Source organism: Ovis aries, chromosome 2 (assembly GCF_016772045.2).
Source record: "Ovis aries strain OAR_USU_Benz2616 breed Rambouillet chromosome 2, ARS-UI_Ramb_v3.0, whole genome shotgun sequence".
NCBI classification, from domain to species: Eukaryota; Metazoa; Chordata; class Mammalia; order Artiodactyla; family Bovidae; genus Ovis; species Ovis aries.
In genome coordinates, this window is record NC_056055.1 from 229,839,004 (window position 1) to 229,852,588 (window position 13,585).

The window sequence follows — 13,585 nt, forward strand, 5'->3', positions numbered from 1 at the left end:
TGGTGAAAACAGGGCACAAATAAACACAAAGTTAGAGGCATTTCGAGAATGTGGAACATCAGCTATCCTGACTCGGTTTTGTTGAGAACATGATTCAAACAGTAATTGACAGAGAAGGGGGCTTCTCAGGTGGCAAATCCATCTGCCAATGCAGGAGACCCAGGTTTTATCCCTGAGTTGGGAAGATCCCCTGGAGTAGGAAATGGCAACCCACTCCAGTACTTTTGCCTGACAAATCCCATGGACAGAGGAGCCTGGCAGCTACAGTCCATGGGGTTGCAAGGAGTCAGACATGACCAAGCGAATGAATGCACACACACACACACACACACACACACACATCCCACACACAAAACAGAGAAGACTGAAGCAGAAGATTTATTATTTTGGCTGGTGTTTATTAAATGCAGGCAGGAAAACAGAAACTCCAGAAATGTGAGATTTCCATGGACTGATGATAAGGATCCAGTCATGCTTGTGACTTAAAAGTCGAAGAGGAGCAGACAGAAAGAGACGGGGAATCTTACCTAGAACATGGCTCCCTGCAGCACCTTCCCAGAGGCCAGACTGGCAGCCTAGTGGCAGCACTGCTTCTGGCAGCTGCACTTCTGCTGGCAGCAGCTCTTCTGCTGGCAACAGCCCTTCCCACACGAGTGGCAGCTGCAGGTGCGGCGGTGGCAGCAGACCACGGGGACGCTGCAGCAGCCCCCACAGCAGCCACAGCAGCAGGGGCAGCAGCTGCTGCAGCAGCCCACCCGGTAGCATCTGCAGCTGTTGCAGCTGTTGCAGCTGTTGCAGCTGCCACAGCCACCACCGCAGCCACCGCCACAGCCACTGCCGCAGCCACCACCGCAGCCACCGCCACAGCCACCACAACTTCCACAACCACAGCAGCCCATGGTGTCAGTAGAGAGGACTCAGGAGAGGTGAGGAGGGAGTCTCAGGAGGTGAGGGAGGTCGAATGTCAGCTTCTGCTGGAGGGGAGCCTTATATACCAGCTCTGGGGACAGGAGAGGAAGACACATGACCACTTCCTTGTTGCTATTTGTCTGGATTTACATGGAAGACTGCATCATCTCTTATTTACTTCCCTTTTAGATATCTTTGTCTTTACCCAATTTTCAATGTTTTTTTCTTTCATAAAACTATATTCCAATGCAATTTGAAAAGGCTTACATGTTCCAGGGAAGCATGCTGAGAACCTGGCTGTCAACAGGAATGGGCAGACTTCTCTATCATCCTGCAATACCAAGGGATTATCACTATGAGTGTGAGCGCTGGGTGGGGTTGTCTACGGCCCACACCTGCCATTGGACAGCCCCCAGGCCAGGTGATCTGTGAGCTTCCAAGGGGGTCGGGACAGTGAAGCTTAAGGTACAATCCCTCACCTCAAAGAGTTTGCAATATAGTGACATTAGAAGCTGGGGATGTGGAAATGGCCACAAATTCCAAACAAGGCCAGATGTTGTGATCAGGCTTCGTGACCAGTGGGAACTGCTGAGGCTAGAAATTTTCATTCTCCACCTCTTCATTTGAAGTGTACCACTTTGGCCACCTCATGTGAAGAGTTGACTCATTGGAAAAGACTCTGATGCTGGCAGGGATTGGGGGCAGGAGGAGAAGGGGATGACAGAGGATGAGATGGCTACACGGCATCACTGACTTGATGGACGTGAGTTTGAGTGAACTCCGGAGTTGGTGATGGACAGGGAGGCCTGGAGTGCTGCAATTCATGGGGTCGCAAAGAGTCAGATACGATTGAGCGACTGAGCTGAACTGAACTGAACTGAACTGACTGTGAGTTGTCTTCTCACAGCCAGACTGTAATGATTCTTTTAAAAACAGAAATATTGGGTTGGCCAAAAGTTCATTTTGGTTTTCTGTACCTCTCATGAAAAAACCCAAACAAACTTTTTGGCCAGCCCAACAGATCCTCTGAAGAGTTTGCATACTGATAGTGTAGCTTTGGGTGAGGGACTGATTTTGTCTTTGATGGTATGACATCAGTTGATGTCTGAGAGAAGCATCCCTGTGCTAAGTAGCTGACTTAGGTGATTCTGAGAGCAGGGCGGATACCCGAGGAGTACAGGTACAGAGGCCAGAGAAGTAGGGGAAGAATGGAGTCTGTGGCAATGAGGTGAAGCATGTAGCCGTGGATCTTGGTGGGATGTGAGCGCTGGGGACCAACACGGAGGCTGTAAAAATATAAGGAAGGAAAAACGAGAGTGCCGGCGGCCTTTTCATCATCTCTCGCCATCACTGAGTCCAGAGACCTTGGTGGGCATGTTTGCTGGCTGACTGTCTCCTGGAGCTTCTCTGGCAACAGGCTTGCTGCTCAGAATCCATGTTGTCAATTTGGTGAGACTGTTCTTCAGGAATCTGAGTGAAAGGAAATGCTGTGGGCCCAGGGCTGATAGGTGGTGTTATCAATGAGCACAGACTGTTTCTGTATGTGGACTGAAGAGCATTTCAGCTGCTCAGGGGGTGCTTCATCAGGGGTGAGGGGGGCAGTGGAGCAGACAGAGATAGGTGAACAGATGTGAGAGCTTTTAAAGGGGCAAAAATAAACTGAATTTTGTGAAAGACTAGATATGGGCTGAGAGAAAGGAAAGATTCAAAGACGACTTTAAAAATTTCATTTAGTTATTTCTTTATGACTGTGCTGGGTCTCTGTTGCTGTGCACAGGGTTTCTGTAGTTGCAACAAGCAGGGACTGTCTTCTTTGTGGTGCTCAGGCTTCTCATTGCAGTGGATTCTCTTGCTGTGGAACACAGGCTCTAGGGCACTTGGGCTCAGTAGCTGTGGCTCACGGGTTTAGTCACCCTGGGGCTTGTGGGATCTTCCCAGGCTAGGGATCAAACCCACGTCTCTTGCATTGGCAGGCAGACTCTCAACCACTGGACCACCAGAGAAGTGACAAAGGGTTTTTTTAAAACAGATTGCCAACTTGATGGGTAAGGAACTGTGGAGAAATTTACATTTTGGGGGGAAGGGGAGTCAGGGAAGATTATGAATTGAGTCTGGGACAAGTGACACTGGAGGTGCCTCTGAGATGCCTGCAGGGAGAAGGTGGACTGCAAGTTGGCTAAGCGTGGAATCTAAAGAAGATTCCAAGCTGGATGTGAGCATCTGAGGATCAAATCCAGGCATATACATGGGGAAATGGAAACCATGGGTGTGGACATGAGCATTCAGGGAGATAGTGTATAATGAGAGAGGAGAGCATGGATCAAGGCTTCTAGGAGACAACTTTTGAGGTTATAAAAAGGAAAGAAGTTAATTTTATTCAAAAGCAATTTTTGGAAATAGAGCTGTGACCATATAGCTTCATAAGAACTAAAATGGCCAATGTAATGAGGCAGAAAGTACACAGTACTAACAAAGGGGAAATTTCTGAAAGAGAATGGCTTGTTCAGTGTGGGCATTCATGTTGACTTGCCTGCCTCTCAAAATTTCTGTGAAAGCAGGGTGATTTCAACTGATTCTTTGGAGAGAAAACCATTCAGGAGAAACAGAACGGGAGCTCGTAGCAATCCAGGGCCTTCTTAATTCAGAATCTTAGACTCAACTGTGCTTCTGCAAAGATCCACTCCAACAGGTTGGCACCTCTTGGCTTGTTTCTAAAATGACTTTAAAGAGGAAAGCTAAAATTAGCAAATGTGTTGGGTTAAATGTAGTCCGTAAGAATGTGAACAAGGAAGAAGCCTAGACAACCCTATTTGGAAGCTGCAATGGGAGCAAGGAGGAAGTGACCACTGGTCATGAGTCCTGGGTCACTCCCTCCCCCGTCTCCCAAGATGGTATATAAGGGCCTCGCCAGCAGAAGGCGGCATCAGACCTCCCTGCCCTCCTGAGTCTCCCTCCTCACCTCTCCTGAGTCCTCTCTACTGACACCATGGGCTGCTGTGGTTGTGGAAGTTGTGGTGGCTGCGGTGGTGGCTGCAGTGGTGGCTGTGGCCGTGGCTGTGGCAGTGGCTGTGGTGGTGGCTGTGGCAGCTCCAACAGCTGCAACAGCTGCAGATGCTACCGGGTGGGCTGCTGCAGCAGCTGCTGCCCCTGCTGCTGCGGCTGCTGTGGGGGCTGCTGCAGCGTCCCCGTGGTCTGCTGCCACCGCCGCACCTGCAGCTGCCACTCGTGTGGGAAGGGCTGTTGCCAGCAGAAGAGCTGCTGCTGCCAGCAGAAGTGCAGCTGCCAGAAGCAGTGCTGCCACTAGGCGGGCTGCTCTTCGGGTGCTGCTGGTACCCATTCTGTTAGTAAGACTTCCCTCCTTCTCACCCATTTTTCCTCTACTCTACGGTCCTGGACCCTCTTCCTGGCTTTCTTTGGTACCACAAATCCCTCCATCTGGAAATTTTCCCAACTAAACATCTAACGGAAAAATTCTTTGCAGCCCAGCACCTGAGTGATTGTGCACATCAGTAAACTCAGCTGAACGAAATCTTGATTCCTAATGTTTGGTTTGATGGATGTGAATACATCCAGCTGAATACCACCATTCAGCTCCTTCCTTGATCTACTTTTCCCTGCCTGCAGGCATGGTTTTCTTTTTTCCCTTTCTTGTTCTTAGTTATCCCATAATATTGTCCAAATTTCCTAATAAAATAAAAACTAGATACCCATAAGAAAGCAGTCTTTTTGTTTTCATTGTATTTTGAATCCTGGTTTGTCTGTTCTGAAACTTCAGAGACTTTATCTTGAACAAAGCTTTTAACTCCCCTGCAGTGGCAGCATCACAAGCAAAGGCCATATAAGAAGCTCTGCCAGGTCTGCGGGACCAACCTCTCGTCCCAGTGAAACGTCACTTTGCTTCCGTGACCCCTCCCTCCCTTACACCCCAGTGTGTTGACTCCTTTGTTTTATTGATGCTACACAACATAGCAGCCTCTCTGAAAGCCAAGCATGGCCACTCTCTTCAGGACCCAAATACAGAATTCAGTGGCTGGAATAAGACTATCTGAGCTTTTGATGGGTTTCTGTTACTGATATATTCAGTCTTTTTCTTAGCCTCTTCCTGTTCTTTGGGTGTGATGCTTTCTTTTTTCAATTTTTTTCAGTACACTGCAACATTCAATAAAAACACACTGAAATATTTAAAAATAAAACACATTAAATTGCCACAAACTCTCCCAATACCTCTATCTTCTCAATTATCTTTAGCAAAAGTAATAAATGAAATGAAGGAAAGGAAGAATGAAAGGACATCATGGGGAAAGGAAGATTTCAATGTATTTTTCCAAGAGGAAGTCTTTTCTTCCACTGGTTAAATTTCATTAAAAGTAACAGGGTAACTGCTTTCTTCCCCCTTCCCTTTTCTATTCCCTTCTTTCTCTCCCGTGTCCTTTTACCTGCTTTTCCTTTTCTTTTTTCTTTTTCTGATTATTTTCTGTGGTCTACAGCCATATCAACCTGAATGTGCCCGATCATGTCTGATTATTTTCTACAACTTTTGCCAGTTGTTGAGATTTTGCTGTTTTATTAGCAGTAGAGATGGGAGGCTGAGGAGATCTGGATCATAATAGCTCAGTCTTTTCACTTTGATCCAACTTCTATGTTCAAAAAAGTGGAAAAAATCCAGTGTGCATAACAGAAAAATAAAACAAGTTAACAGTAAAGCTGGGCTCAAAATCAAATATCTCTGTGGAAGAGACTCAGAATGGAAATGCAGAATACGAGGTTGCATGTGTTGGGTTCTGGGCCTGTCAGTAACTAAATGGAGAGTGGGGATGTGATCGTATAGCCAATATATCTCACTTGATATGGGAGACCAGAGTCATGCTCACTTTTGAGGTTAAGTGCCAGGGTGGGTCCTCTTGGATCTTAAAAAATAATCTACTGCTCTTTGTTGCCTGGAGCTATGACTTCTAAACTGCTGTTCACCAGAGACACTGATTTTGATGCTTTTGAACTGTGGTGTTGGAGAAGACTCTTGAGAGTCCCTTGGACTGCAAGGAGATCCAACCAGTCCTTCCTAAAGGAAATCAGTCTTGAATATTCATTGGAAGGACTGATGCTGAAGCTGAAACTCCAATATTTTGGCCACCTGATGCGAAGAACTGACTTATTTGAAAAGACTTTGATTCTGGGAAAGATTGAAGGCAGGAGGAGAAGGGGATGACAGAGGATGAAATGGCTGGATGGCATCACCAACTCAATGGACATGAGTTTGAGTAAACTCTGGGAGTTGGTGATGGATGGGAGGCCTGGTATGCTGCAGTCCATGGGGTCGCAAAGAGTCGGAGACAACTGAGCGACTGAACTGAACTGTAGCCCACCAAGCTCCTCTGTCCATGGGATTCTCCAGACAAGAGTACTGGAGTGGGTTGCCATTTCCTTCTCCAGGGGATCTTCCCGACCCAGGGATCAAACCCAGGCTTCCCGCATTGTGGGCAGACGCTTTAACCTCTGAGCCACCAGGGAAGCCCGCAGAGAATTTAAAAGCAATAATAAAACTACTTAAAACTCTGTCTACATTTTATTATTGCCATGAATCAGCAATTTCAAACAATGATGCTGATAAGCAAATGCCTCCCTGCCACATGGACTGCTTGCCAGCTCCCTGCTTGCATGCGATCCTAGCAGTGTCTAGTCAGTGTAGTTTTTGCCCTCCTTCAGAACAATACAAAAATCTTTAATTTTGGAACATTCTTTGACTGATATATTGTTGTTCAATATTTTGTCCTCTTTAGAAAAACAGAGTCAGTGTTTCTTTTGTTAACCTCCTTTTTTGCATTCCTTCTTTTGGGATTGCCTTCCTTTTGTGATAATTTGCCTTCTTCCTCAATGGCATCCTTTAGAAGTTGCTTTCAAGAAAAGTTCTGTTGATGATAGTACAGTCACTCCATTTCTGTTTGTCTGAATATGTCTTTATTTCCCCCTCATTTTTGAAATGTAGTTTCTCCTTGCATATAATTGAAGGCTGGCAATTATTTTCTCTAACACTTCAAAGCCATTGTTTTTCTGGCTTCCATTATGTGCCACAGAGAAATCAACTGTCAGTCTGATTGTCATTTCTTTGTAGTGGAAGTTCTCATTTCTCTGCTTGTCTTTCCCTTGCTTTTCTGCACACATATCAGTGTGCTTAGACATGAATCTGTTTTCACTTATTTTTTTTGTGTGTGTGATTTTGGGGGCTTCCTCAAAGTAACTACTTCTGATTACTCTCAGAAGTAATCAAAGGCATGAGAATATATAACTTTAATCACTTCTGAAAAACTCTTCAGTAATTTTAAAATCTTCCTCACTCTATCACCTCTATTAGGAACTCCAAAGAGAGATTTGTTAAACATTCAAACTTTAATCTCCGTGTGTGTTAATTCTTCCGTTTTTATCTCTCATAAAAAAGTGCTACATTCTAAGTGATATTTTTCCAGTTCTATAATTTTCTTTTATATGTGTCTATGACCAACCTAGATAGCATATTCAAAAGCAGGGACATTACTTTGCCGACTAAGGTCCGTCTAGTCAAGGCTATGGTTTTTCCTGTGGTCATGTATGGATGTGAGAGTTGGACTGTGAAGAAGGCTGAGTGCCAAAGAATTGATGCTTTTGAACTGTGGTGTTGGAGAAGACTCTGGAGAGTCCCTTGGACTGCAAGGAGATCCAACCAGTCCATTCTGAAGGAGATCAGCCCTGGGATTTCTTTGGAGGGAATGATGCTGAAGCTGAAACTCCAGTACTTTGGCCACCTCATGCGAAGAGTTGACTCGTTGGAAAAGACTCTGATGCTGGGAGGTATTGGGGGCAGGAGGAGAAGGGGACAACCCAGGATGAGATGGCTGGATGGCATCACTGACTCAATGGACGTGAGTCTGAGTGAACTCCAGGAGTTGGTGATGGACAGGGAGGCCTGGCATACTGCGATTCATGGAGTTGCAGAGTCGGACACAACTGAGCGACTGAACTGAACTGAACTGAACTGATACTTCTCTTAACAGGTTTATTAAGTTTTAAATTCTGATTAATTATATTTCCTCCTTTGTTTCATGATCATTTTTTTATGAATCATATTTCTCTCTTTTGCTATTATTTCCTTCTGTGTAAAAACATACTACATACCATTTTATATTTTAATGCTGATAATTACTCTAAAATCTTTGTGGGTCTGATTATGCTGTTTGTTATTTCAGTTGACTTGCCTATGATATTTTATATCCTTATGTGATTTTGGATTTTTTATCATAAACTCATCTGGTAGAATTTTATCTGTGGCAATTTTTGATTCTTGTTTTGATGGACACTTCCTGAGAGTATTTGCTTTTAATACATATATGTACATAGGGCCATTGCCGCTGAGCACCAATTTACACTGAATTCTCAGCTTTTAAAAACAAAAAAAATTAGGTTGTAGGAATTGGGCTCCAAAATTAGGAGTTCTAGGTTATGAAGACAAATTCCTGGAGTAAATTCCTTCACCTGTATCCAAATTAATCTTTTCTGTTAGGTTCCCCCCAACTCCATTTTATTCTATTTCACCACTTACTGAAGGTGCAGTCTTTTGGGGATGCCTCTGAAACACAAATTCCACATCACTGAATCAGCAGATGCCTTGAGCACATGACAGACTCAGTGCTTCCTTATCTGGTTTCCTGTCTTGCTTTGGCCTCTGAGAATTTTTCTTACTTATCACCAATTCAGATTTTTATTTTAAAAAGTTAAAATTATATCCACAAGTTTTAGGTGTTTTGTAGTGTAAGGATTTTTCTGATATCTAGTCTATCATTGCCTTAATGGAAATAAGCCTTTCTTATTTTAACATTTTTTTTAAAGGCTTTTTAAAAAAGCACTTGTTGAAATTTGTTTAAATTCTCTTATCCTTCTTCAAGTTCAATCCTTCAATCCTATTCCCCTGAATAACTGCAATGAGGCCATCTCCATGAGAACAGAAAGATAAGAAAAAAATTGTCCTAATGATCAGGAGCCAAACTTATTAAAAATCCATATATATTGTCATTTTGTTTGATATTTAAAATCTGGCTTTCAACTTCGGCTATACTTTGAGTTGACCCCAAAATATCATATGAAGTAGTGAAGCCTGAGGCTGAGCAACTGCATATATCACAGGTTTGAATGAATGGGTATGAGGTGAAAACACTTTTGCAAATATTATGTGCTTTAAACACATCTGAAAATTTTCAGTTTTGGTGTATGTGAGGCTGCCCCAAATTTGAACACATCCTTGTTTCATGCACTTAAAATAACAGCATTGCTGCTCTACTTTCTGTGAGATAATCTCTCTGTTTACAGTGACCTTTCCTTTACTAAGCCCTTGGAGGTTACAACTAAAAAGCCATTTTCATGATTCTAATTTTTATTTAATTTAGGGTAGACGAAAGCACCAGTTACCCGAGCTAGATAACCTAATGGAGAGTATAATCAGGATCCATCTGGCTGGTCCCAGCGTAGCTGAGTACAATGGCTTCCTGCCAGGATGGATAGAAGAGATCACCTTGCATTTCCCAGTGAGGACAGGGAGGCAGGGCAGCACAGCAGCTGTGGTTTTCCTGACATCAAGGGCCCATTCTGCACCACTGGTCTTCCCCTTTTCTTTTTCATCTGTACTCTCCAGACTTGGTGGTGACGGGGTTCAGGACATGCTACTCCCAAATATGGCATCTTGACATGCGAAATATTTTTTTAATAGAAATTGGAGAGATTGCACACGCAGGAAGACTGACTTTCCCCTGGAGCAGGTCGTTAGACAGTCACATGAGAGACGCCCTCCAGCCACTCACGGGAAAGGAGACTCCTTACCTCCAAGAGACAGAGAGGAATGCAAGTGCCCAGGCCTTGCTAAGTTCCCCTCGGTTTACTACTCTTAGCTCATATCCCTTCTGTCTTATCACATTTTTCCATGACTCTCAGCTCTTCATCAAACCTAAGATAAAGGCACACAGGTTTAACTTTTCTCTGGGTCTTCATTTCCTTATGAAGGCTCTGGTGTCACATAAAACTTATGGCAAATAAATTTGTATGCTTTTCTCTTGTTAATCTGTCTTTTGTTGCAGAGACTCAGCTGTGAACCAAAGGAGGTAGGAGGAAAAAAATAATTTTCTAAAACTACACAGTTGCTTTTTTGTAGCTCAAGTCTCCGGACCATCCAGGGCAGAGGACCATGAAGGCAATGAGATTCATATATGGAAGGATGTTTTTACTGTCAACTCCCTTGATCAAGAAGAAACGAGTGTTCACCCAATCTGTTTCCCACTCAGAGGGGTATCTTTGCAAGGTGGAGGGTAGAATAGTGTGTGTGTGTGTACTTGTGTGTGTGTGTGTTTGTGTGAGAGAGATGGTAACAGGCAGCCAGTCTGTCAATAGCTGGGTGTTTGGTGCAATATTAGTGAAGTGTTATTACTTCATTTGCCTAAGTAAAGAGTTATTTTAAGAAATTAACCTTTATTGAGAGGTTGTGTGATTATTCCCTCTCCAACAACACTTGCCCCCAGCCCATATTTTAGACTTAGAAATTTCATCTATTTTTTAAAAAACAAGATTCCTCCAGAAAATTATATCATCTGTATACAACAATATATTCTTATGCTTTCATTAAAGCTAGTTTATAGTGGCACTGCTTGCCTAACTGGCTGTATATTTAAAGATGTTGAATTACTTCTCAGCTTTTTCTAGATGAGGTAAAAGGATTTTTTTTAGCTTTTCTCATGGACCTTCCTCACCCCTAGCCTTTCATTAATCTTCAAAGATGTGTTTGAAATCTCTTTGTAAGCTATGCATAGCTTTTCTAAATTGTGAAATTCATAAATGGCTTATGTTGTGATAATGGTTTGAGAAATGCTGAGAAAATAGAAGAATTACTTTAGGATGTTTCAATGTAATCTTCTATTTGATGAATCTCTGTGTCATGTGAAAATGCTGACATGGTATTTTCTGTTTTTTTTGCTTCAATCTTTTAAAATGGCATTACATTGAAGAGCTCATGGGATATCATAAGTGTATAATCGATGATAAATGAATGTTTATGATGGAGATTGGGGAGTTATTAATCAATGTATCTCAATAGTCTTGTCACTTAGAAGTTTAATTCAAGTACATTTAATTAGATTCCTACCAAAAATCAATTTTGAAGAACTTTGCTTTTCAAAACCAGGAGCTTGCAATAACACATTTTTGTTTAGGGAAATATTTTATTGAAATAAGATTTGTTTTCTGTTATGCCTTTGGAGTGTGTGTGGGTTTTTTTTTGCTTACTCTGCTCTGGCACCTGGGTAAAGTCCTTCCTTTGGGAGCTGAGTTTTAAAGTAACTTTTAAGGAAAGGATCTCAATGAAAGTTGTTCTAGCATTGAGGATGTTAACAGAAACTAGAGGAAAATATATTACAGGAATACAAAGAAAGATTTTGGAGATGTTTCTAAAAATCTATATTTCCCTTAGTTGAGAAGTTTAAAAGATTAAAAATCTTGAATTATCAGGAGAAACAAGGTGAACCCTGACTTTTTCCACCCAATTTAATTTTTTTCTAAGTCTCTCATGCCTGCATGAACTCCTCAGAAAGGGCACCATCATTTGCTAACAAAGCAGGCATTTCAATCGAGTTATGCAAAATAGCAGCAGAAGGAGGATAGAGAGATTGATGGGTTAATTTCCATCTCAAGTTCTATTTTGCCTACTTCAGTCATAGGGATGCATTCATTTCAAATTAAGACACAATGGGTTTGTGAAAAATAAAGGAAATATCTGGAGATAATTAGTATAAAAGACCTTAGAAAAAGTAAGTGCATTCTAGCAGTGTGACTAATATGAATATTTATTCAGTTAGGAACACAGAGAAAAAGCACCATATATTGAGTACATTGTGGGCCAGGAATCATGTATTTAAAGGCTGACATTTTGACTGCAAAACTTCATGAAGTAGATGTTACATTTTTCATTTTCTTGATGAGAAAACTGAGACATTAAAAAGATGAGGAACTGGGTGGGGAGAACAGATGAAACAAGATTGGCCACAAAATGATAATGATTAAAGTTGGGTGAGGTTTCACCATGTTGTCGATTCTATTAAAATGTCTTTGAAATTTTCCACAATGAGGAGCTTTTAAAACTTTCTAACAAGCTTGAAGATTCAAAGATTCAAATCTGTTTTTCTCATTTCAAGCTTGTATTCTCTCCATCACACACTGAATAATTTCTGAAAAATAGGGGAGCAAATTTCCAGCCAGATAATAAATTGGGAATTCAAAATCATTTTAGAAAGTAAAAACTGCTTGCTTTATTATCTCAAATATTATTGAGTCCTTATGAACCTTTTAATATTTACTAAATAAAGATATCCTTCCTTCTATTAAATATGTAGGGGATTAAAATAAATTAAAAAAATATTCTGATGTTATTTTATTTAATTGTGCTTTATGAATTGATTTTATCTTTTGTTTTCAAAGTGGCTCAATATACTAAATGTTTTGAAGTAAATATTTATAGAGATATGTAAGACTAACCATTTTGTTAATGAGATTGGGTAGGTTTACAGAGTTTGTGAACTAAGCTTTAATAAGAATGAACTTTAACCAAAACAAGGAAAAACCTGTGTAAGTAATGGAAACAAGTAAAAGGAAAAACAAGTAACCAGGAAAAAACTCAATAAGTAATGAGATCCACTTAAACTGGCGTGACTTTATGGCTCTATTTTTCTAATTCTTTCACTTGTTGAATAAAAAGTTCATCTGTTTAATGAAAAGATTCTTAAAAAACAGAATGCATCTTAAGTACATTATATTTCTATTTCTCAGTACAGAATTATTCCATCTGAAGATACTATGAGACATGAAAGACGCCAGAAACAAAAGGTTGTATAATATGTGATTGCATTTCTAGGACATTTTCTTTTTTAAGTCTGAATTTTATTCAAATGGACAAACTTGCTGACTGCTACCCCCTCATCTAGAGTATTCTTTTTTTCTTTAAAAAATTTTTTTGGCCTTTCCACGTGGCATGTGAAATCTTAGTTCTCTGACCAGGGATAGAACCCACACCTCCTGTGTTGGAACGTTGGTGTCTTAACCCCTGGACAGTCAGGGAAGTCCCTCAATAAATCTGATTTTTAAAAAAATATGTATTTTAAAAGATATGCTTCTGTGTCAGTGTGGACACAGAAGCAATGCGCTTACCTGAATGTTGGCTGGAAGCTCAGGTCCCTGATTATCAACCACGGCACGTCAGGATGGTCTGGGTCAGCAAAGCAATGAAGACATGACCTCCAATACTAGAGAGCAGGGTTCCATGCTGAGATTAAAAACGACCTGAAATCTCATATGGTACAAGCAGAAGAGTTTTGAAAGAGCACATATGTGGGCTTTTAAATACAGAGCGGTAAATGGTATTGCTTTGCTCAGAAGCCCAGGCTTTTGTTGACAGTTTCTTTTTTTTTTTAAATTTTTTAATTTTTTTATTTTTAAATTTAAAAATCTTTAATTCTTACATGCATTCCCAAAACATGAACCCCACCTCCCTCCCCATAACTTTCTGGTCATCCCCATGCACCAGCCCCAAGCATGCTGCATCCTGCGTCAGACATAGACTGGCGATTCAATTCACATGATAGTATACATGTTAGAATGTCATTCCAAATCATCCCAC

General features: G+C 41.5%; 2 protein-coding genes across 2 annotated transcripts; one reads left to right on the forward strand and one right to left on the reverse strand.

Annotated features, from left to right (window-relative positions):
• Positions 1-377: 377 nt before the first annotated feature.
• On the reverse strand, positions 378-963 carry LOC132659343 (small cysteine and glycine repeat-containing protein 7-like). The gene has a single exon (XM_060411349.1). The coding sequence runs from the start codon at positions 897-899 to the stop codon at positions 576-578; it is 324 nt and encodes a 107-aa protein (XP_060267332.1). The 5' UTR covers positions 900-963; the 3' UTR covers positions 378-575.
• LOC132659344 (small cysteine and glycine repeat-containing protein 7-like) lies at positions 940-12,567 on the forward strand. Its single transcript, XM_060411350.1, has one exon. The coding sequence runs from the start codon at positions 3,896-3,898 to the stop codon at positions 4,211-4,213; it is 318 nt and encodes a 105-aa protein (XP_060267333.1). The 5' UTR covers positions 940-3,895; the 3' UTR covers positions 4,214-12,567.
• Positions 12,568-13,585: the final 1,018 nt, after the last annotated feature.